Source organism: Acipenser ruthenus, chromosome 6 (genome assembly GCF_902713425.1).
Source record: "Acipenser ruthenus chromosome 6, fAciRut3.2 maternal haplotype, whole genome shotgun sequence".
NCBI classification, from domain to species: domain Eukaryota; kingdom Metazoa; phylum Chordata; class Actinopteri; order Acipenseriformes; family Acipenseridae; genus Acipenser; species Acipenser ruthenus.
Genome location: NC_081194.1, coordinates 9,154,867 through 9,179,302, shown reverse-complemented (window position 1 = coordinate 9,179,302; position 24,436 = coordinate 9,154,867). Strand labels below are relative to the sequence as shown.

Genomic DNA, 24,436 nt, shown 5'->3' with positions numbered 1-24,436 from the left:
TATATATATATATATATATATATATATATATATATATATATACACTCCCTAGTTAGATAATGAGTCGATAATATCTCAGCCAAAGAAGCACGCACGGTAATTTAAGACTTGTAGCTGAGTTTTGGAAAACTAAGTTTATTTCTCAAACTGACCATTTTAAGGTGAAAGCAGAACGCATAGAAATAATTGGGACTGTATTTTGGAAGTGTACTGATGAGAAAAAATAAAAAACATTTAAGGAATTAAAAATGAAATGCACTACAACTTACTTGATTGCAGTAAAAACAAACACATTACTTTTAGCTTTCAGATTGTGCTAATGAAAATATCTAATGTATTGAAATGTGCTTGCTGTGGCGTATTTAATATAATATCATTGCAATTTAAACTTGTTATTACTGAAAAATAAACAGTAACATGTAATCATAAGAGCTGTCTCTGTGTTACATGCTCTCAGATCAGGACTTTACTAACACTGAGCATGGGAGCTGCAGCATGCTGTTTCCCATATTACACATGGACAAAATTAAAAGTGCAGTCATCAATTCCACACACATTTTCAGCCAGTCTTGTATTGCTGAGGCCTTGATGCTCAAAGTTCATTTTTCTTCTTGTTGATCTTGCTGTGAGCAGTGCTGAAATAAAGCTCCTTCATTGCCTAATGGAGTACTTTGTCAGACACTACAAGCAGACCCCTACTAGTCTAGTAACTTTCATTTCTTACCTGTGTAGTTGCACTTAACGCACTGCGCTTTCTCGCGCATGCCTAAAGAACTTCTGCTAAGAAAGCAGGGAAGCTCCCATTCAAATCTGGTATGTTATGCTGTTTTCGGTCTTTTACATCTTTTTTAATTGCATGTATCATACTTTCCAGTCTTTTACGTAGTTTTTAATGTAATTTATCATATTTTTCCACCATTATGAAAATAGTATGCAAATATTTATCATATGCAATACATTGGGTCTTTTTTTAAGTTGCGGTGGACTTCTCGTGAATTGTTTTTTTCTGTATCAAAATCTGACAGCGTACTACTTCCTGACATTACACAAGTCACGTTTTGGTATGCGTACCATATTCTGACAATGTACCACTTTCTAACACTACACCAGCGCTATAGTCCAGATCACAGCTTCTAACAAAGTGAAAAACAGCTTGAACTTGACGCTTATCTGTAAACTTCAGGTACATTCAAACAGTATTCCAATTCCAAGAGAAAAGAAGATAGTGACAGACAAGTTGAAAAAGGCATGCAAATAGAATCATCTAGCTAGAAAAAATAAATCAATTTTTTTTTTTAATTATTTGTGCATTTTTCCTGAGGGATATCAGACAACGTCCGTTGGGTAAACTGTTCCCCAAATACTACCACTAGTTTAATGAATTTTAAAATGTTTTTCAAGGACTCAGACTCAAGACTCGGACTTGGACTTGAATGATAGTGATTCGGACTTGGACCTGGATCCTGATGACTCGGACTCGACACTCGACACTCGACACTCGACACAGACTCGGACTCAAGGTTTGAAGGCTCGACTAAGAGTCTGATATATATATATATATATATATATATATATATATATATATATATATATATATATATATATATATATATGAACATAATTTAGATATTTTATTTTACATCATGTAATCAAAGAAACTATAAAATGATATTGTAAAAGTATACCTGAAACCATAAAAGTAGTACAGTGTTTCATGTTTGATTTCAGAATGTCACATTTCTCAATTTTTGTCAGTTCCAAGCATATGGAAAACTACAAAGCAGTATGTAATTCAATATGCTAATGTAACATTATTCAGCAGGTTTCATTCGACTTTATGAAGTAAAATTAGTTAATTCTGTAGGGTGATGCAAAACCTTTGGGCCATAGCTGCAGGGTATGGCAGACAGACAGACCCAGTCAGTACATAAGGGTCCACATTTTAAAGGAAGACCCTAAAAAACCTTCACAGACTAGCCCTGCAGTATATCAAAAAGCAGATTACCAGGTACCTGTACACACATGCAATTGTTTAAATAAGCTATAAATATGACATACAAGGCAGAAATATTACTCACAGATGGAGGAATGAATCAGTGCAGCCGTCTCTGTCAGCAGCAGGCTTGCAGTCAGACCTTGAGAGCAGCGTTCAAAGACTGGATGCCGTATCTCTGAAATCCACAATCAGCAGTCATCTTGCGTTTCAAATGGGTGGAGTGGCTAATCACTTTATAACTATGCATATGAAAAAAAAAGATAAATTATGAATCAATTGAAAACATTTTGTCTAAGTTTCACCAGTATGGAATGCATGTGAATACTGTCTAAATATATTATGCTTTATAGCTATTTTTAAATGAATGTTCTTATATTGCCATGAATCTATGATGAATTCATGCTGTGACCACAGGGGAGTTCACGTGAAATTGCAGTTATTATTTTAAATACTAACCGCTTTACCTAATATTCACTTATCATTTACAGACATTTTAAAAAACAACATTTTCCTTCCTGACTTTTTCCTTGAATCATTTCCCAATAGGTTGAAAGGTCATGAATGATCAAAGAAAGTCAATAGGACAACCTCTGCTGGGCCCCCACGCAGACAAGCAGCTGACAGGCTCTGAACAAAGAAGAAATGGGGAAAAAAAGTTATTTAAAAAAAAAGATTTAGTTGTGAATGAAGTGGAAAAACGTTGGTGCTTTAAAAGTAATGGCCACAAATTCATGTCAATTCCAACGATATAAGCTGTCATTCCTATGGTCTTCCATTCCCATCTTTATATATATATATATATATATATATATATATATATATATATATATATATATATATATATATATATATATATATATATATTATAAAACAAATTAAAAAAATAACCAGAAACATAAAGTATTTTGATGCTATTTCTATGCATTCCAGTAAAGTGTATGTACTGACATTTACAATTACATTTTCTTTTACCACTTTAATTCCCAGCTATCGACTTCCAGACATGTTCTTTGAATCCTTTGCCATTTTTGTGGATTTTAAAACCTTAGCAACTGTTTATCAGCAAAAGGGCCTCGCAGTAGTTGTAGTGTTGCCCCACAACACTGCAGTATACTATAAGCATAGCGTGAACCTGTATTACACTGTAAAAGGAAAGCACGGCACAGCAAAAGCAAGCATGGTCGCACACATAGAAATATGCTCATTCATGACTTGGATAATTTGAAAACAGAAAACCGTAAGGGTTTATCTAACTAGGAGATGGTTCAGCCAACACACTTACGAATCATATAGCTAGCTTGATCCTAATTGTAAAATTGGTTGGCATGAAAATATCTTACTTGGATCTGAAAGGTATCATTGTATTGGATAATGTTCTTGGCATTAGACAACTGCAACGGTATTAAAGAGACTTACCTGAAATTCCCTTGTATTTATCTACAAAGAAGAGACATGTCCAATAGCCTGGAATCATCAGCAGCTGCTTCAAAAAAATCCTCCCAACTGACCTTTGTTGTTTGCCCCAACCCTCAGCCTTTTGTTCACGTTTATCCAGGTTAATTACACCCCGTGGATGTGGTGGGGGTGTGTAGCCTTAGCACCACCCCTAGAGCCTCTCTTCTATGTGTTAAAATCCTTTGGGTTTATTAGGAGGCTGTGTGGTCCAGTGGTTAAAGAAATTGGCTTGTAACCTGGAGGTCCCCAGTTCAAATCCCACCTCAGCCAGTGACTCATTGTGTGACCCTGAGCATGTCACTTAACCTCCTTGTGCTTCGTCTTTCGGGTGAAACGTAATTGTAAGTGACTCTGCAGCTGATGCATAGTTCACACACCCTAGTCTCTGTAAGTCGCCTTGGATAAAGGCGTCCGCTAAATAAACAAATAATAATGATAATGGAAATCACCAGTCAAGTCTTTGTTCAAGGCAGGTGAAACAAATTCAGTAGATTGATTTTTAGGATAGAGAGGGTAAGCTCTGTTTATCTTGAATTGTCACCTTGAGAAATTAAATCACATTACACCATGTCTATTATCAATATCGGCAAGCAGGTTTCAAGGGGTGGTGTGGGGGCTTATGTGAACAAATGAGAAAATCCCAGTACTTAATATGGGACACTGCAGTTTTAACATTTACTAGTGTTTTACCCACAAAACGCCTCGGCTTTTCTGATAAGCAGTAATGATACTATTCCAGAGAAGGCTTAGTATTACTATAGCTTTAAACAGCGTGACGGAGACCTTAACATGAAGGATTGCTTTTTTTCTTGCTCCTCCAGAGAAGGGTACTAGATCAAACTGGGGTCTATTCAATGTATCCAAACAGGGCTAAATAGGGATATTACTGAATTGTGTCGTCAAGATTAAGTATCCCGGTTTCTGAGGCAACGAGGAATTTGGAAAACTGCGCTCCCGGTTTCTGTAAGTTTCTGTCATGTTGCATTGCCATGTAGACACTCAAGCTGGACTGAAGTAAAAATTATTGTAGCATTTTACAGGATAATAAAATAACAAGCACATGTGCACAACCCCTGGAGCAGATGTGCTAAACTGGGAGTTATGTTGCTTTTGACTGGGTGCTCACAGATAAGACAGGTGTGGGAGCTGTTGTGGAATACAGCCAGCTGAATTATACAGTATAACCTAAAATTTCCATCAGAATTCATCGTATTCAATAGGGAGTACAGTACAGAGTTCAGGTTTGCACACTCCTTAAGTAAATAACAGAGCTACAGTCCATAATCTCAGCTTTCATTAAATGACATAGTGCAGGCATGCTTGTGCCAAAACTAGTTAAATGGCTTTGGCAAGGCTATTATTTTTTCAAAATAAAGCAGACATACACCGTCGCCTCAAGCACTTTCTGCTGTTTGGTTTAGTCGAAGAAAAAGTAAAAGGACAATGAAAAGTGCGAACAACACCATCTGTAAAACCAATTACACTCAAATGCAATGAGCCTCACATCCCTGGTAATGCTAAATATGAATTACGTCAACTTGTGACCCCCCTTATCAGCATACAGTACATCCTCCTTACAACTTAGAACTTATCTAGGACAGTAAATACCTTGTGAACTCTGGGTGCCCTATTTCAAAACAAGTGAAATTTTTCAGAGAGGACTAGAACATTTTTTTACGGAATAAATGTACAGTTATAAATTACTCATGAGTAATCAGCCTATCACTATTATGTACATCTTGTGTAGATGTGGTCCTGTGCATAGAGTACAGTTTGCTGGGAATTCCAGAGAGTGTTACATTGTCGCATTGGCTCTGGTGCTCCCGCGGGTTAGGGAGGTAAAACCTCCAGGGACTGTTTCTTCACATTACGCTGCAGCAGAGTACTGCCAGGGCTGACATTTGTCCTCCAGAGGCCGGTCACTCGGCATCCGTTTGTGAGTTCCTGGGTGTAGAGAGGAAATTGGGTTCTAAATTGGGGAAAAATCAGGGGTAAAATAATTGGGCACTCCAAGTAAAAAGAAAAAAAAAAAGAAAAGGTTAGTGTGGCAGGGCAAATCCTGAAAAAAATTGTGTTGGTGGTTGCCAGGAATAGGGTTAATTTCTGACACTGCCAGATAAATGTGGGTGTGTGGCAGTGTTTGCACAGCCACGAGTGTAATTATTTGATTTAATTTAATGGGTGTCACCTGCCTGTAATTCGCAGGCAGGTATATAACAGGAACCAAATGTTTGTACTGGGCAGTCTGAGTGAAGGCAAGAGGCTGTCAGTCGATGTAAGGTACTGTGTGAACCTGTATTGTATTGTATTGTATTGTATTGTATTGTATTGTATTGTATTGTGTGTTACTGGTAAACGGCTTGGCTTTCCACATCAACCTGCCATGCTGCACGTCTCCTTGACCCATTTTTACTTTATCCGCCAGCTGCCCTGTGTAATCAACAAGTTTCTTTGCTGAATACTAATTGTTCTTACTTGAACAGGGACATTTGCCCAGGAATCTCAATAGAATTTGAAGTCTTGTTCCAGGAGTATTTTTTTTTTAAACTTACTTATGAATGAGCGTATTTAATGTAAGAATGTTCTGGCATAAGGGTCTAGATGAGGCAGCCTGGTCTATCAGTTAGAGTGAGAGACCCTGTAAACATGTATCCTTACTGCAGTACTATAACCAAGTACATTTATATTGAAACTCCCAGTGCTTAAAACTCAGCAAAGGGGACTTGAATAAATGGTTGGCTTTAAAACAATGTTCAACTGAGAAGGATAAGCAGTCAGAAAGCTAGATAAGCACTGGAGGGCAGTACATTTAAATGGAACAATGTATATAATGAGTGTGCAGAGGACGCATAGAGGGATGTATTAATGATGCAATAACTGGGATCTCTGCTTCCCAAGTGCGGCATGTGACAATAACTTTGAATTCAATTCATAGAACTGGTGGTCCCCCAGCCCCACCATATTATCAGCACACATGATCTACTGTATACTCCATTCACACTGGGGAATATGCTCAAGTATGGCTTCCTCTCATATATTCTCTATTTAAACCACACAGTGCTGGGGTTTATCTTCACAATAGTGCTGAATTCTGTTTCCTAATGGATAATGTTGGAGGTGTGCGTGCTGCTTCTCTTTGTTCACAAGGAAGCATTAGATTTTAACTTGCAATCCTCAATACTCATTAGTATTACTTTCTGATAGTCCCTTGTTCATTCTGGTTTTTTTATGCTGTTTTGTTTACATTTTTAATTCAGTTTGATTTATTTATATTAGAACTCTTTGGTAGCAACCTTTTTTTTTTAAATACAGAAAGATGCCAATTCCTGCTATGTTGGGTTTAATAATTGCTAACTGCAAACATTTTTCAGGGCAGGTTTGGGATTTACCGTACTTTATAAAGGTTTTTGAAGATCTGCGCTAAACTCTAAGTTACTTGGTGAGGTTTTGTAGTAGTATTAGTGGTTTGTTTTTGACATCAGAAAGTAGACATGCTTGCAGGAAGGAATCTGGATGCACTGATAGTTAGACAGCTTTTAACCTTTATCTCATCTTACTGACAGTGGATGGAATCTGTAACGGCAATGCATCATACAGCACTGCCAGTTACATATAGCAGACAATCTTTGTAAGACAGAAAGTAAAGTACAGAGAAGCATGGCAAAGCAATTTTAAAAGGTAGACTGTTGTGGCTCCTGGAATTTAAACCAGCAACCTCATAGTCACTGTGCTCTAAAAGCCTTGGAGGGAACCTGGCTCTTCAAGTTCAAAAAACAGAATTTCTCATCTGCACTGATAGACAAATGATTTGGTTGATGCATGGCCATGTTATTTGCTTCGAAAATGTTTTTCTAATGTTTTATTGCTGAGATAAGAAAGCAATATGTTTCTATACCTGCGCACTCAGCTGATAAGCTCGAAGCCTGAACTCTGAAGTTAGCAAGTTTGGAATTGCAAAACAGTATGATACAATGGAAAAAGGAGACATTGGGCAGAGATAGGAATTTCAGAGCCTGCTTAACAGTTTTAGTAAAGCACTCGGGTCATGGGTTAGCTGGTCATGCACTGCCAGTATGTTGAATCACAACAGGAAGGGTTTCAAACGTTGTTATTGCATTGATAAGCAGTTTTGTACACACAGATGTGTCTCACATATGTGCAGGAATACAAATATAAACTTGAAACACACATGCTTTCCATTACATGAGAGTAGATGTTAAAACTTCATGCTGATTTGAACTCGGCTCTCGCCAAGATAAGCACCAACTAGACTTTACAGTAAACTAATGTGATCCATCTGTGTCTCCATCCATTTGTGTTTCCTTCCATATGATGATGTAGGTATCCTTCTGCCTGGTGTTGATGGCTGAAGTGTAATGCTGGCTCCAGGGATCAGCTTATTTTGCCTCCCTAGTGCATCAGCACACACAACGGCTGCGATGCTGGCTCCGGGGATCAACCACAGTGTGGTCTCCCCAGCGCATCAGCATGACAACCGTCTGGATTGAGCTGAGTAGGGTACATCTCTGGGGTCTTCAAGTGGGCACCTCCCATCCTCAGTGTTTCGTCGACTAGCCCACGACACCTCAAGAGGGCTTGACGGTGATTCTGGCATCCCAGCATCACCCCCCTCCGTCCCCCACTCAACTCAACCCAGCTTACTTACCCGTACATCAGCGTTTCTTTCTTTCTATTGTGCTTGAGATCCCCAGCCAGAATCTTTCCGTCTCAACCACAGCCAGTTGCTGCTCCTCTCTGCTGCTTCAGATAAGTTCTTCACTGTGCAACGCAACTCTTGGCCACTGAATCCGATGTCTCTGAGAAACCGGGTTGTAGAGTGTGCCACAAATCCTCGACAACCCACTTCCACTGGGTAAACCCAGACTCTCCATCCTCGCTGTTCCGCTTCAGTGGCTAGTTGAGCATACCGCAGTTTCTTCCTCTCATACGCCTCATCTACAGCATCCTCCCATGGCACTGTTAACTCTACCAGGTGAACAAGGCATGCTGATCCAGACCACAAGACAATATCTGGTCGAAGGTTAGTGGTGGCAATCTCAGGTGGAAAAATAAGCCGTTGACCAACATATGCCAGCATTTTCCAGTCTCTAGCAGCTTCCAGTTGTCCTGGGCAAGGCTTGGTTTTAACACCTTTTCTTGCCAGTTACTCTCCTGAGTGGAGGAATGTTGTCTTTTGTGTGTAATGTTTTGATGGAACTGGTGGCAACTTATTGTTCATGTTACACTTGTCTTCCAATGCTAAGGCCAAATATCGTAGCACCTGGTCATGGCGCCAAGTAAACCATCCTTGGCTAAGAGCCACCTTCCATCCTGTCAAAATGTGTCTTAATGTTGCAGGTGATGAACACAAAGGACATGAGGGATCCTCTCCTACCCAGAGGTTTCAGTTCTGTGGTGATGGGATAACATCATATGTTGACCTGATGAGGAAACTGATCCTGCTCTGGTCCATTGTCCATAGGTCTTGCCAGCTGATCTTGCGTTGTTTCACTCTCCCATCTCATCCATTCTTCCTGCTTGGCCTGGAAAACGGCCTTTACGCACCTCATCCTCTCCTCCTGCTTTTGCACCTCATTGACACCAGCTTCCTCCGTTGAGCTGGGGCTGCCTTGTGCCATGTAGGACGGGCTGAAATGAGACTAAGACCCCCTCTTTCATAGTGAACTTGCCCCATGATATCACCGCTTTGAAGGCCAGCCTTTGCTTCTTCCACGGCTTTCTTTGCTATCCACTTTCTTCCAGTTTTCAACACAGGTGCTGCCTCCCTTGCGCATTTGTTGCGTGACTCTACTAATGTCATTTCCAGTCTGACCTTGGCACACTTAAACTCCTCAGTTAGAGCGGAGACTTGTAGCTGCAGTATTCCTTTACCATAAAGTCCCACTCTGCTGAGGCAGCGTGGAACTCCCAACCATTTCCTGATCTATGAACTGATTAAAGCTTCCAGCTTCTCTACTGTTGTCAAAGAAACCTTGTACACAGTCAGTAGCCATAGCAGCCTCGGCAGTAGACCAAACTGAAAGCACCGGAGTTTTAGTTTCCCTGGTAAAGCGCTGCTGTCTGTGCTCTTCAACCCTTCCACTGCTTGTTGTCTCACTTCTCCCACATGAACTGTGTCCTTTAGATCCCCGTTGTACCATCTCCCAAGACTTTTCACTGGCTTCTCAGACACTGTTAGTATTGCCTCGCCATTAATGTAGAACATTTTATCTACTACTTTACCTTTAATGATAGAGATGCTCCTTGATTTAGTGGGTTTGAATTGCATTCATGCCCATTCAATGTTATTGGTTAATTTATCCAATAATCGATTAGTGCAGGCTACTGTTGTAGTCATGGTTGTCATGTCATCCATGTATTTGGTGGTAGTCACATTCCAGAAGCCAAGGGCGCTCTCCCACTACCCATTTTGATGCCCTAATGATTACTTCCATTGCCATGGTAAAAGCCAATGGAGAAATGGTGCATCCTGCCATTATTCCAACTTCTAGGCATTGTCACATAGTGCTGAATTCTGAAGTTGAAAAACTAAATTGCAAAAATCTGCAAAGTAGGCTTTCACTAAATTTGTTATTGTCATCGGTACACTGAAAAAATAAAATGCTGCTCAAAGTAGTTCATGTGGCACTGAACCATATGCATTAGCCAAATCCAGGAATGTCACATGGAGCTCCTTCCTCTCCTTTTTAGCCGATTGAATTTGTTGCCAGATCACATTGATGTGTTCTAAGCATCCTGGGAAACCTGGAACGCCCGCTTTTTGTATTGAAGTGTCAATGAAGCAGTTCTTTAATAGGCAAGTTGACAATCTCTGAGCAATAATGCTGAAGAAAATCTTGCCTTCTTGTTTGGAATTATGACCACTCTATGCCCTATTAGTAAAATGGATTGAAATTGCAGACATCGCTCATCTGTACACCTCTGTATTCTGCTGCTCAGCTCACAATATGTCATATTATTAATCTCTGGGGATCGTACATATCCATTCAGTTTAGTCAACATTCATGTTACTAGTATTAATAAAATAGTAACAGTCTCTCTCTGTGGCCACAAGAAGCAGGAGTGACATTATTACTAGCTATTTTAAAAGAAAGGGTAAAATTATACCCCTGCCTCTAGTGCACGTCAGTGGCTGATGTACAATTCCAGTCATTCTTAAAGCCAGCAGATCTGCCATCAAATGAATGGGTTCCTGCTGCAGCCATGCGCTCAGCCAGCATTGCCTCTGTGATGAGGCAATGTTTTCCATTTTAGATCAAGTGAAGGGGTGCCTGCACTAATACCGTGTTTGTTGGTGTTAGGAGCTGCCTAAAGCAGCCCTTTTTTGTGCTACATTAAATGGAACATTGAGGATTATAATGAGTCAGTGATTATTGGTTTATTTGAACATGACCCAGATTTTCATGTGTTGAATTGCTGTACTGGCCCAGGATATTTTTATATATATCTTGGTCGTGTCCAGCTGCGTGGTTGGAAGTTGGCACTGAACAGACTTTGGCAGGACATAAAACCCCCAAACACTCTCTCAATCCAAACGAAACATTTGTTTGTAATAAAAACAAAATCAGATGGTTACCAGAGACCCCTACCATGCTCTCTCTATATATATATATATATATATATATAAAAAAACAACTGTTCACATTCTATTGGTCTAACCACTGAATCACCATGCTGGTCCTTATTACAGCTCTCCATGGTAAATGTACACGTTAATTTCACAGCTAGCTTTGCTTCTCCTGCTTTACCAGGCTAACTACATTCTTTACTATGCTTCACCACACTACCGTGGTATACTGTTTTAAGAGGAGGCATGTGAAAGTGACTTCAGAACAGCTGCATACTGTAATGGTCAAGGTAGAGATCAGTGCTATGATTTGTCACTGTATTACCATTGCCTCTGCTGGCTGTAGGCTCTGTCAGCAGACAAAACGTAATTTCTTAGGAACATCATTTCTTGGGAACTTGGCTCCCACACCAAGCAATAAAAAAAATGCGTTATCTGAGGTAATAAACAGAATAATAAACAAATAAATACTTTGCTCCTAGTTTATAAGTACTTTAATTGTCATTAATGTTGCATTTCAATTATCTATACAGGAACCTTTGAGGATTATTCATATTTTTAACAACAACATTTCTTAGAATAAGAGGGTGATTCAAACAGATTGTTTAATCTGAAACTTATTTAAAAAAAAAATGGGGGAAAAAACAAATGTTGGCTTTAGTCTTGATGTTTATTCAATAAAGTGAGTCAAGCTTTTTAGTGTGTTTTGGACCAAATCATTCTAGTAGTGCATCATTTTGTCAAAAAACAAAGATTGAAATAGCTGGACCCTTTCTAGTAAACCTTGTGCTGCATGTAAGCTTCTACCAGCCTACACAGTTGTCAAAAAACAAAAACACACTTTGCAATGGATTGGTATGTGGACACAGTGGATGTACCAGGGATCACCAGCAAGGCAAACACTGTGTTGACACAGCCTCAAATGGAACAGATCAGAAAAAATGAATGAGTGTAAATGTAGCTACAAATCATATTTATTAAGCAATCTACATTCAGAGCAAGTAGCCTCAAACTACATTTTCTTATTTCCTTTTCAGTCTCCTTACCTTTGCAATTATTCTGGGAGCTTCTTATTGCTATTACACAGATACGTGGTTTTCTCTATGTTTTGATAAGTCTGAGTTAAGGAACTTTCAGCTGGGTTCAGGAGCTGCTCATCGAGTCCAGTTGCCTATTATAGACATACTGTATGTAACAAGTACTGTATACAGTAATTGCAATATTGCAAACACCATGCAAAGGTAAAGGGGCAGTAGAAAATTAAGAACATGTATTTGCTTTTTAATACGGTTTTAAGTTTACAGTTTGTCATTATATAATATTTTCTGTGGCTATGGCAACAGTATGGGTATTGTAATTGATAGGCCTTATATGAAAAAATAATCTTTCTGTCTATAAGCATAACCAGTAATCATTCTAGAAACTAAATCCACAGTGGCTCATGAAAGCCTACCTTTAGTTTAAATGACTCACTTTCTGCTTGTGAAAATGGGGCATAAGCATATGCTTCAATTATCATGGAAAAGGCCTCTTAGTCCTCAGTTAGCTGTGTGCCACATCACCATACCTTTGTACACCATTGGCCGTTTGCACTCCATAACTCTGTAATCAATACAGTGTGGCCGGCCTGGCAGTGAGGTTCTTCTGGGAAACCCTGCTTTCAGTTTTAAAGAGCAAGTACTTCCTATTTGTTGATGTGTGCAGTCAGAGTGGTTCTTTTTGCAATTAATCAAATACTACAGTAGTCCGTTGCATATCTGACTGCGGTGTGACCAGAATAAGGGTGGATATGTAAAAAGTCGGATAAATGAATCCTGTTTTAAATACCATTATACACAGCTGTAACAATTACTATCCGATTTTTACCATTTCTACAGGACCCGACCCGAACCCGCTACAACACCGTCTTCTTACCCGTGACCCGACCCGCTTTAATAAGACCTGCAACCCGACCCGAACATTGAAGTGTTTGTCCTTTACTTACTCACTCTCTACTCTCTACTTTTTTTTACTCTTATTTGAATTTGATCTTTTGCTACTCATTTTATTGTACTTTACAACTGCTATTATCTGTAATGTGATATTCTGAAATGTGATACTTTACAATATGATACTTTGTACTGTGATATTTTGTAAGAAGTAAATAATAATAATGTTGACCATGACACGGTTCAGTTTGTATTAACAATGTACACAATGTTTTTTTTATTTCAGTTTTACACTAAAATATTGAGTTACTATAGCTAAAATTAGATTCAGTGTCAGACCTTTCAACACTTGTTTAAAATTACATATTACTTACAATGGGGTTACCACTGAATTCAAGTGATTTCTAAGGCTCTGAACCGCTGGTTGGTTCTCGTCTCGGAGGTTCCAGGTCTATCCATCTTTCGCCAGACTTTACCAAATGGCAAGTCCATATACCACCACAAATTGGACGGGAATGGCAGATACTATTTTATTTAAATTCATTGGTTCTCATTTCATTCTCAGTGATCTGATTGGCCAAGTTAGTACATGTAATAATTAGAATTACAACACGTACTCAAGTCAAATTAGAACTGTACTAAATATTTGAAATGCGTACTAAATAACATGTTTTTTAACCTGGATGGCCTTCCATAGTTGTGGTGCTTCTGGAAGCAACGAGGTTGCAAGCAGCATGTATGCGTCTTGCATTGCTATAACTATAAAGTGTTTATATAACTCCCCAACTGCTGGATATTTTCAGGGTTGAGCGGAATATTGTATTTTGCTTATCACTACTGAGTTGTCATTAAAGTAGTCTTTTTTTTATTTGACCCTTTAAGGTACAGGGGACATGCGTGTCCCACAAATAAAATGATGCCAACGTTCTTATTTTTGCAATGAGGTACACAGAACAGGGCTTAGAATTTACTGACAGGTTGGATCTGGTCATCCAAATTGTTAGTTTCCTCGTAATAAGAAACCGTTTGAACAACTGCTCAATTCCTTGTGTACCTTAAGGGGTTAACCAGGACTTGATGGAATCATTCATCTCAGGGAAACACCCTGAAAGTGAGTTTACCTTGCACAGTTCTTTACAGTGACACATTCCACAAAGTAAAGAAAAAGACTGGATCTTGCCAATTTTTACCACACAAAATTAATAAAAAAAAGAAAAACTGATTTATTAAAAGGATCTGCACAGCACTCTTTTAAAACCACATTTCCATAAACATAGATGCAAAAGAAACAGAATTAAATACAAAATGATTATTATCTTATGGTATTGTAGTTAATACAAATTGTAACACAAAAGCAGTTTCAAACTGCTGACATATTTATGAAGCACATCTGTAATAGTTTCCACATAAATGACAAGCTGGATATCGCTGCAGATATAGTTTGGATAATGGTATTTCAGACTTTATTCCACTGATGGAACTCAGTGATCCAGGCAAGGTTCTAAACGCTTCAAACAGAGAGGTTAAAAATCCTTTAATATCATGGCTTTATTGTATTTCCCCTTAATGGGTATATTCTTAGGAAATATACTCATAACCTATTGTTTTTTTTGTACTTCAGTTCCAGTTTTTGGTTTCTTTTGCTCAGTTACTGGAAGTTCTGTTTTGACAGTAAATGTTTCTTTGAATGGGAGCTCTGAAAGGACAAAAACAATCAAATTCATATTTCCTGCAGCACATTCCTTACATTCAACACAAGCTAAACATTGATACCGCTGCTCTAAGGAGTAAACCAACTCCAAAAAAGAAGGAATCCTGAAAAATTTGATTTCTGTTATTATTTTTGATTGTCAGAGTGTCTGGTGTACTAGTTAAAGCTGTTTACATTATTATTTGTTTATTTAGCAGACGCCTTTATCCAAGGCGACTTACAGAGACTAGGGTGTGTGAACTATGCATCAGCTGCAGAGTCACTTACAGTTACGTCTCACCCGAAAGACGGAGCACAAGGAGGTTAAGTGACTTGCTCAGGATCAACAACGAGTCAGTGGCTGAGGTGGAATTTGAACCAGGGAACTCCTGGTTACTAGCCCTTTTCTTTAACCACTGGACCACACAGCCAAACTATGCATATAAAAGCTCATCTATTACTCGTGTGGGAACACCTTCCAAATGGAATAAATCAAAACCCAAGGCTGTAGTATTTCTTAAATAAAAGTATTGAGTGGTACAGTAGATTCTTATTATTTTATCAACTTGCATACAGTAAAAAAAAAACAACAACAACAACATAAAGTAGTCCATTTGGCTATACACAAGGCATGTTAATAATATATACCATACATTCAAATCTCCACTAGCCTATTGGGTTCTCCAAATAATATGTAATTAGACCTGTAGATTGTTTAAAAGGAAATGCCACAGGTCATATTGTAACCATGCAATAATAATATATTTTAGTATTAGTGAGCAGCTATGCAGATGAGATTGGTGTGCATAATAACATGCTGTATCTATACTTAAATTGAATGCAAAAGATTAAATACATAGTATAATGTGTTCTATATTCTATAGTTGAAATGTGCCACAAAATAAAGTCATATACAAAACTTAACAGTGCACAATTGCTTTGTATTATTACTGAAATATGTTAGTTGAAATGTGTACTGTAAGTTGTTTATTCAGTGTGATATTTAAGTTTGAAGTTGATGTGGTATAAATGGATTGCTAGAGGCATTGCTCTTTAATTGAAAGATGTGCTGGACTCAGGTAGTATAGAATGGTTAGACCCGGGATCTCATCCTCCGGTCCAGCAGGAGCCCCTCTTAACTGAGGTACGACCTACGACAAATCTGAGGACCATCAACCAAGGGATATACACATACAAGTAGACAGTAGGGGGGTCTGTTTGGAATGGTGGGATTAGTTTAGAATATTGGTTAGCCAATATAATTCAGTGAAAAGGTCTGGGTCTCTTTGAACTACAGCATGCTCCATATTAAACAATGTTAGGGGGAAGGGGAATCATATTACTAAAATCATGCAGTAAACTAAACAATAAACATGACATAATAATGATATTGACATTCTGCACAACTTTATTTGTATTGTTGCGTGATAAGCACAATTTCCCATAACCTTTCGCTCTCAAATCCATTACTACTACTGAGATATACCGATATATTTCTACCACAGTGTACAGGGTTTCATAACACAGCATGTTTCAAGTTTCTTTTTAAATAACAAGCATACAGGAGACCTCGGGAGGAAGGAAGTGCAACTAGAGCCAACAGCACACAGTAAAAACTAACAACACTGGAACAGAGTGGTCTTTAAAAACACTTTGATACCAAGCAACCAAAACACAACATAAACAAACGAAAGGGTACAGAGTTGTGTTAGTGTGAAAACCAGTATTCACAAAATCTGTTAGCTGAAGATTTCAAATGAGTAGGTATTTTGTTTTAAAATAGATGGTTTTTGTTCCGGAATACAGGAATGTATATTCTAATTCAAATTGATTTATCGTGTGTATTTGTACTCGTGTGTAATGGCAAAACGTCAACTCACAACAGAAAACTAACAGCACTCACACACACATACACACAATGATTATGAATTGTTGGGTGAGATATTGGTTCAAATATTGGCTATTTTTCTTAAAACATGTTGGGTTTTAGCTTTATTACTCTAATTAATTGTGATTGTTGGGTTTCATTAATACTTAAGAAACCATCGCAACTGAGCACATACTAAGTGAACGATACATTGAAAATGCATTTGCTGAGCTGAGCTGCCAAGAAATAAGAGGGTCTGTAGTGATTCCTGGATAGCAATTTACTTAACTCATACTTTGCATGTGTATATACTGCTACAGGATTTCATGCTTTTGAAAAAGACAACATCTTATTTTCATGCATATATTACACTATACATTGAAAGTGAAGATGCACAACAACCCATTTTATTTGTGTGATTTTGGGCCCACTAGATAGTCTGCACAGCATTCAGAGCAAGCTGCAAAAGCGATAGTGATAAAGTGGTGCCTTAGACCTGAAATACGTTCATGTATGCTGTAGGAATAATTTTTAACAGTGGTGTCATTATTGTTATTTAATGTAAATGTAAAAATGATTTGTGTAAATGATTAATAGTGAACAGCTAATTAATTATTTCAAGATGTGTTCATTTCTTGTTATGTAAACTTTTAAATAGATTTTAAAAAAGAATGCGCTATGTTCACCACCTACTGGTTAAAAAACATAAGGAAAAAAAAAAAAAACGTCAGTGACTTTACATTTTTTTCGCACATCCTGGCAGCAGTGATGAATCTCTTCAATTTATTCCTTCTTTCCAAAGAACTTTTGGAAGACGGATTTGTTTCTCGGTCTGGGGAGACTCCCATAGTTCCTTTCTCCTGGTTTGTCCAGGAGAATTTCAGGGTGCCAGCCAATGAGCTGTGGTTCTCTGTGTAGTGTAGACTCCGGACTGTTTGAGACAGGCTCAGCTTCTCCTAACTGCTCTCCAATGAGCAGGGTGACGGAGTAACTGGGTCCAAATTCAGACCCACCCAAGGGCTTGGAGATGGGAGTTATTTTCTGGTATGCAGCTAAAAAAAACAAAACACATTTAGATATATTTCTATATACATGGAACATTTCCAAAGCATTTGAATCAACACCACTACATTTCCAATGATAATCACACCACTGAAGACATCACCATCTGTGGGATCAGTCAGTGCTATGGAAAAAATGCTGCTTGGAAACAAAGGGAACATAATCATGACATCAGCCACATAAATAACAAGTGTACTGCACTGTGTTTACTTTTCTTCCTACAACATGAACCAATCAAAACAGTGTAACAGATTATTTGAATTAGTTGAAAGCTCAGTATGTCATTTACATCCATCTCATACCCTGTCCGCTCTTACTGGACAATCTCAAGCGCTCTGCGGTGGTGGAAGGTACCTGAGGTAAAGGAGTGGGAGCGACGCTTGCTCACCGCCAGCTCCTGGTCTCGGTCTGTGTGAAAGGAATCCGGTGGCAGCTCGGAGGCGTCCCTGTTCCTCTGAGGGAGCTTCTTTCTCATGGACTGTTGTAGCGAGCCGTAGTAATCTTCTGCAAGGGGAGAGGGGCGTATTAGGAGTGGAGGCAAGCATGGCGTGACACACTGAACAATCATAGCTGCAGTCCTGCTTTGTATAGTGTACAGTATCAAGAAAAAAGCTTAGACATACCCAACCACAACACATAAACTACCATTATATTTTTTACACTTAGTCATGTCAAATGCGTATATTCTATCAATATTTTATTTTGTAAAGTCATGTCATTAAGGTCTGGGGAAATCTCTCTCTCTCTCTCTCTCTCTACATACTCTCTTACAGCTCTGTCTGTCATTGTTTGAAACTACACCTTTCAGATCTCATACACGTGAGATATTACTATTTATTTCTTAGCAGACGCTCTTATCCAGGGCGACTTACAATTGTTACAAGATATCACATTATTTTTACATACAATTACATTATTTTTTACATATTATTTTTACATACAATTACCCATTTATAAGGCAGTTTTCATTCTTAGAAGAGGAGGGATTGAGCTAACCATGATTCATGTTATTTGTGCTTACTAATCAGATTTTTCAACTATTCCAGTTTTGTCTTGTAAATTTTGCTCTTACCACGATGACCAGCGTCTGAAGAAAGTGGAGCCGCCAGGTCTTCTGAATGCCCACGGTGCCGGTTTGGCAATTTTGTGTTTTCTCTGGTCAGGACTGTGATTTCTTTAGTCTTTGCAGTGGTTGACTGACGGTGCCCTGAGGAAAGGGAAGTGGTGGCGCCCCCGTGAGGACAGTTACATGCAGTGCTGCAGGAGCAGGGAACAGCAGATTGGGAACATCTGAAAATAAAGGACACAGTATTGTTAACACCACAATAAACTAAATCCTTGTGTTTGAGCTACTCCGTCTTGTTCTGTCAAAAAGTACACATTAGTACACAGTAGATGCTTAGGTTTCTTTTGGCACGGTACTGTGACCTTAATTGAACTAATAATTTGCTTAATTAATGTTATAAGTAACTTGAAATCTATAACTTTTAAGGAGCTGAAAACATTAAAAAAGTTCTAATTAAGCAAATTATTAGTTCAATTAAGGTTTTAGTTAAGGAATCTGCATCAGATATTTCAAATGAAAGTGGAATTTGTTCACTTACAGTGCGACTGGCAAGGGGCATCCTGGTATTGACCTGGCAGGGTCCAGATCACTGAGCCCTGAGAACACAAAGAATAAAGAAAACTACTTTAAAAACACTGTGGCAGTGTGGCAGGGTGTAAACCCTGCCGGTGCACGGGTGTGTGTGTGTGTGTGTGTGTGTGTGTGTGTGTGGAATATTGGGTGGCAGGGAGGGGGTTAAAATCCTCCCTGCAAAAATACGTGAGGATGTGGCTGGAGCCGTAAATAGAATAAATAATGAAAAGATTAATTAGGCCACAGGTATATCTAAAGGGTGATCCCGGGTGTTAGAGAGAGGATTGTGATGGTGAAGGTTTGTTGTTTTGTATTGTGTATGATGTATTCATGTAAATAAATGCGTGTGAGTGCTTAACTGTAGCGTTTCTGGTCTCTGAGTCTCCTTACTGGTGCGATCCCATCACATATGGTGTCAGGAGAGGGATAGTGACCCCGGAGACTCAAAGAGCGAACTGCAGATTTATTTGAAAAAGAGTTGAAAAGAAAATGGAATGGAAGGAAAGCCGACTTGAGCAGCAGTACCGGTTGAGGCAAGGAGGGGCTCTGTGGAGCCTCACCTGCCTGCAGCAGGGGCACCTTACGGACGTGTGCCCCTATGAAAACCCCTCTGGTGGGAGGCCTACAGACGGGGTGAGGTGAGCACGGCAGGGGAATGGCTCCTTCGGGGAGAAATCCTACCCCAGCTACCTGCCCCGAAGAGGAAGAAGGAGAGGAGCAGCCGTCCCCGGAGGCGAGCCAAGGAGCCGGTGCCATCTCCAGTGCCAAAAAGGGAGAGCAGCTGGGACAGGTACCTCAGCGCTCTCGGGGCCTCAAGCTGGTGCTTCATCTGCAGGAAGTGGGGGCACTTTGTGCTCAACTGCCCCCTCCAAGAAGAGGGAGCACCACTGCCGGACTGCTATCAGTGTTGGGGACACCCCAGCAGAGAGACCTCCATCACAGCCCTGGGCACCAACCCACCTTGCCAACGCGACCCCATCACACTTCTCACAATTTGATACAGACAGCATGAAACACAGACTAGGGATATTAATACATGTATTTCAGAAGTTCCTTAAAAAACAGCTCTAAATGAACATACCTGTTTTGCGATCACAAATAAAATATCTGAATCTCAGTATAGCTATCTATATGTTGTGACTGCTGTGCTACAGGTACCCGGCATGCTGTACCATTGAGCTCCTGTTGCACAAAACCAAGCTGCAGTGTGATAGAACAAGCTCCACAGAACAGTCAGCAGCAAGGATTTTTTTTTGTTCTTAAAACCTTACTCATGACAACAAGCAATGATATATGTGTACACAAACTGAAAACATGCACACCAAGATAGAAAAGTACATAGTTAACCAAGGGAGTGGAATTCAGGTCACCAACTTCACCTTTTATGGTAAAACTAGATAAACCAGTAAGATTTTAATCCAGTGACGAGGTTAGCAGTATAGGTTCACTGACACCTCATAAATGTCATTCACACCAGCAAATACTCATAGGCCTGAATCAGACTCTTTTTTGACAACAAGTAACTCTGCTACTTGATAGTTAAATTAAACACAATTCAATGTTATTAATACACAAATAAAACAGGCTTGTCAGGATGTGTGTGTCCTCCATCCCCCTGAAGGATGGTACAGTATTGGTATATTCTTTTACCTGTATTTGCTTTGATTTTCAGGATCCATTTCTTCATTAGGAATCCTGAAGGAGCGCTCAACAGATATTCAGAGCCATCCCGCAGCCTTCGCACAGAAAGAAGAAATGAATGAGTTTACATTGTGTGGTAATGAGACTGCCGGTCAAGGCTGGCCAGCGGCAGAAACAGCAACCCAGACACAGAAACTGTAGTTCAGCGCTTTCTGCACAAAACAAACAAAACACAGTTTGAACAAAAACACTCCTAAACACACACAGCACAAGCACAACACCCAATCACAGCTATCCTGGTGTTCACTTTGTACTCACACTCCTCCTACACAACTCACTCCTCCTACACAACTCACACCAAACGTTTATTCCTTTGTTCTTTTACAAGGCGCGACTACATCGCAATTGATTACTGCGAATCTCAATTCTAGGGACAGAGAGCCAGGAGGGACTGGCACAAGTACCTGTACAAGTATATGATAGCTACCATGTCTTTTCAATACTGAAACAAAACTCATTTCAGCATGGAAGACACCTAATCAAAACTATGCGTAATGTATAAGCTGAAGTTTGAAATAAATAAAGACAGATTTTTCTTTCCTTTCTGTTTTGTAAGGTACTTACAAAAGACATTTCTCTAATAGAATTTAATAAAATCCAGGGGTAATTGGCAACCAATCATTCCATTTCCACCTGGCCACATTCCACACTTTTCCAATCACACTCACTCAATTAAACACAATTTCCATCACCAGACACCCACACCCACGTGAACCCATGTGCGCAGCCTCTGCACTGCACACACCCTCCCTTACTGTCACAATAAAATGAGAGTTAAATTAATCATAACACCTTTACGTAATTTTGTTGTTTTATTATTTATTATTGTTCTTACTGTTTATTTCTGATTGAGCCCATATCATAGTATGTCTGCAGTATGTTCCCTCTCCTGTCCTATATAATCAATTTGCCCTGTTTAAGTTTGCATTCTCAGACCCAGAGCTCCCCCTTGTGCCCTTTTAAGGTCTGTTTAGGGAGGTTATATAACCAAAGTGCACCTTTCACACACACACGCACACACACACACACACACAAAGACAACCCCAAAACGATTTGGGAAATGATAAACACAATTTTGCATAATGCATTAGGAGCAGAAAAAATACGAAATTATTCCGAATATTTGCTCTGTTTATATAATCCCAAAATACTGCAGTAATATTTTTATTTTCGACCACAAGAGGCCAGTAATATTAGGGAATTGAAAAAAGTCACTATAACAGTGGACATTGCAATATCAATTTTTGAGACCTGTGAAAACATAATCCTCTTTTGCTTCAAACAAAAAATAATAGAGGTTCACGTCAAAGAATCAAAACACAGTATTGAATAGCCCCCCACCCCCCACACTAACCACGAGATACTCACTGGAGTCTGAAACAGTGCATTTTTTTGGTGTAATCTGGTGCTGGACTACAAACAGCTCCAGTGAGGTTGAGGGGAACGCCAGCTATAGAACTCTGCTTGGACACAAAAAATGCAAAAAAAGTCATGCTTCTGCTTAACAGCAATGTGATGCATACTTAAAAAACATTCTAACCTGGATTCTGATAACAGATCTCAGAAACATCAGTGCTGATACTTGAATGGGAGGCTTATTAAATAAAATGCAGCAGAATGTCGATAGACAACAGAGGTATCTGCAGTTGATCTAAACGGTGGATCTGAATAAAGGTCTCAAGGTAGTGAAAACCATACATCTGCAGTGCATGCTGGTCTCCAGTACATGTATTTCATATTTTAACCAGTTAAATGACTATTTATTTTGATTTTGAGATGAATCTTTAGATCAGTTATAATGTCAAACTAAGGTATACTGTGGTCTGCTTTGGTGTTCTTTGTGGTCATTAAAGACTCCATAACATTGTAGCTCTGGTCTTTTTATAATTATTTTCAGGTTTTCTGTAAATGCCCCGTCCCATCACCACCACTTCCGCAGCCTTGTTAAGGATTACGTAGGGTATGAAAATGATTACTAAATGTTTCAAATCAAATAGTTGAAATATTTTTTTTAAAACCTGTCTTCAAATCTAATGGTCCTTTATAAGATTCTAGCTAGAAAGAAATACAACTCACATTAGCCTGTGGTTTAGCACCACTTTAAAAGCATACGCCTGCATATATTTAGTCTAAGCAAAGCCATATATCTCAGTTGCTTTTTTATTGCCTTGCGTCAAACGTCCAGTACCACCCTGTGCTGGTCTCATAAGACATATTCGTACTGAACAGATTCCTACTGGCATACTGGCATACTGGCTACCTTACCTGGAGCATGTCTTTTCTGTCCTGGTAAAAGCACAGGCTCTGCTTGAACAGCACAGCATGGTACGGGTTCCAGGTTCTACACGATGCCTGTTAAAACAAAACAAACCTTAAGCATTATTTAATACACCTGTAGGTTATAACAATTCACCTTGCCACTTTGCATCGCTGCTTTGGAAAGAATGCTATCCGCTGCTGTTAATGAGGGAAGCCGTCCTCGACACAACTACACAGTTCATTCAAACAGCATTTCAATCACTCATCACTCGGCTACAGCACTGTGGTGAATGCAAGTAGATTCAAGACCACCCTGATTCCTACTGGCTGGAATTTTACATAGAGGACCCTATTCAGTTAAGGTCTTAGCTGGAGGGAAACTTGAGGTACAGAATAAACATAATTAACAGAGTTAATATGGAGGAACATTTCTGTAAGCTGAAGCTGAACCTAATTATAGTGTAGGTCTATAGCTGTAAAATGTGCAGGTCTGAGACCTTAATAAGACTCCCAATCCCGAAATGTGGTCCATAGTGTAATTAAACACATTCAGTTGCTGGAGACATGCAGCATCAAGGTGATGCAGCAAAAATTTGTTGGCAAGTCCCTGGTTTATACATGTGCCACTGTATGTCTTTCATTATTACTTCCTTCAAACCACAGTCTCAACTAAATGAAGATCTGCACGGTCAGGTTTCTACAATAATCAAGCTTACCCTTTTCCCTCCCAGCTGCAGCTTGTGCTTCCTCTCCAGCGTTCCCTCCATTGACTCAAACTCTGCCTTGTTTCCATTCTGAAAACAGTCAGGAAAATGCAGGTTATTCAGCCAATAAAAGACAAAGCAGCAACACATTTCTCCAGGGCCATCGCTACAATATGCTTGCTTCTTAACCAGGATTTACACCAGTCTGAAAATCCATCGGGAGAGTGGGCAGGGAGCAAAAAAAATGTCAATGTGAAAACAAGTCTGGGAATAAGTGAAAATATTGTTAGAAAAGCATTTATATTCTTCCAAATAAAACATGTAAAATAGCACTACTGCTTATTCATAAAACAACAGGATGTAGGTGTAGAAAATAATAACACAAAATAATATTAAATAATAAATAGACTAATGAGCATTTCTGCACCAAGAGAAACCCCCCACCAGATATTAAAGGTCTATATTCTCTATTTAAAGTAAAGTTTGAAATACATGGAACTGTTCTAGACCCCTGTTAACCCTCATAAGGGCACATCGGTAAACTGGT

General features: G+C 39.1%; 2 protein-coding genes and 1 long non-coding RNA gene across 11 annotated transcripts in view; 1 reads left to right on the top strand and 2 right to left on the bottom strand.

The window, feature by feature from the left end:
* The window catches only part of LOC117411299 (equilibrative nucleoside transporter 1-like), a 53,986-nt gene extending 50,465 nt beyond the window's left edge, over positions 1-3,521 (bottom strand). The window contains exons 1-3 of one of the 2 annotated variants that reach the window (XM_059024938.1): positions 3,413-3,521; positions 2,585-2,623; positions 2,079-2,235 (exon numbers count right to left, since the gene is read on the bottom strand). The gene's annotated coding sequence lies outside the window, so the exon portion shown is untranslated. Of the gene's footprint in view, positions 1-2,078; positions 2,295-2,584; positions 2,624-3,412 lie in introns of those variants that run through there. The other variant, XM_034018588.3, reaches the window with a different exon arrangement.
* Positions 609-13,204, top strand: LOC117411301 (uncharacterized). The gene is made up of 3 exons (XR_004545780.3): positions 609-813; positions 1,402-1,520; positions 12,917-13,204. It is a non-coding gene; the product is annotated as an uncharacterized LOC117411301 (long non-coding RNA).
* Positions 13,205-14,166: 962 nt separating this feature from the next.
* LOC117411112 (spectrin beta chain, non-erythrocytic 1-like) overlaps positions 14,167-24,436 on the bottom strand; it is a 73,162-nt gene continuing 62,892 nt past the window's right edge. For 7 of the 8 annotated variants that reach the window (XM_059024930.1, XM_059024933.1, XM_059024931.1 and 4 more), the window contains 8 exons: positions 23,902-23,979; positions 23,192-23,278; positions 22,295-22,386; positions 20,876-20,961; positions 19,191-19,248; positions 18,659-18,876; positions 17,941-18,090; positions 14,167-17,576 (listed from right to left, as the gene is read on the bottom strand). In XM_059024930.1, coding sequence (XP_058880913.1) covers positions 17,308-17,576; positions 17,941-18,090; positions 18,659-18,876; positions 19,191-19,248; positions 20,876-20,961; positions 22,295-22,386; positions 23,192-23,278; positions 23,902-23,979 — 1,038 coding nt within the window. In that variant the 3' untranslated portion in view covers positions 14,167-17,307. The remainder of the gene's footprint in view (positions 17,577-17,940; positions 18,091-18,658; positions 18,877-19,190; positions 19,249-20,875; positions 20,962-22,294; positions 22,387-23,191; positions 23,279-23,901; positions 23,980-24,436) is intronic. The other variant, XM_059024934.1, reaches the window with a different exon arrangement.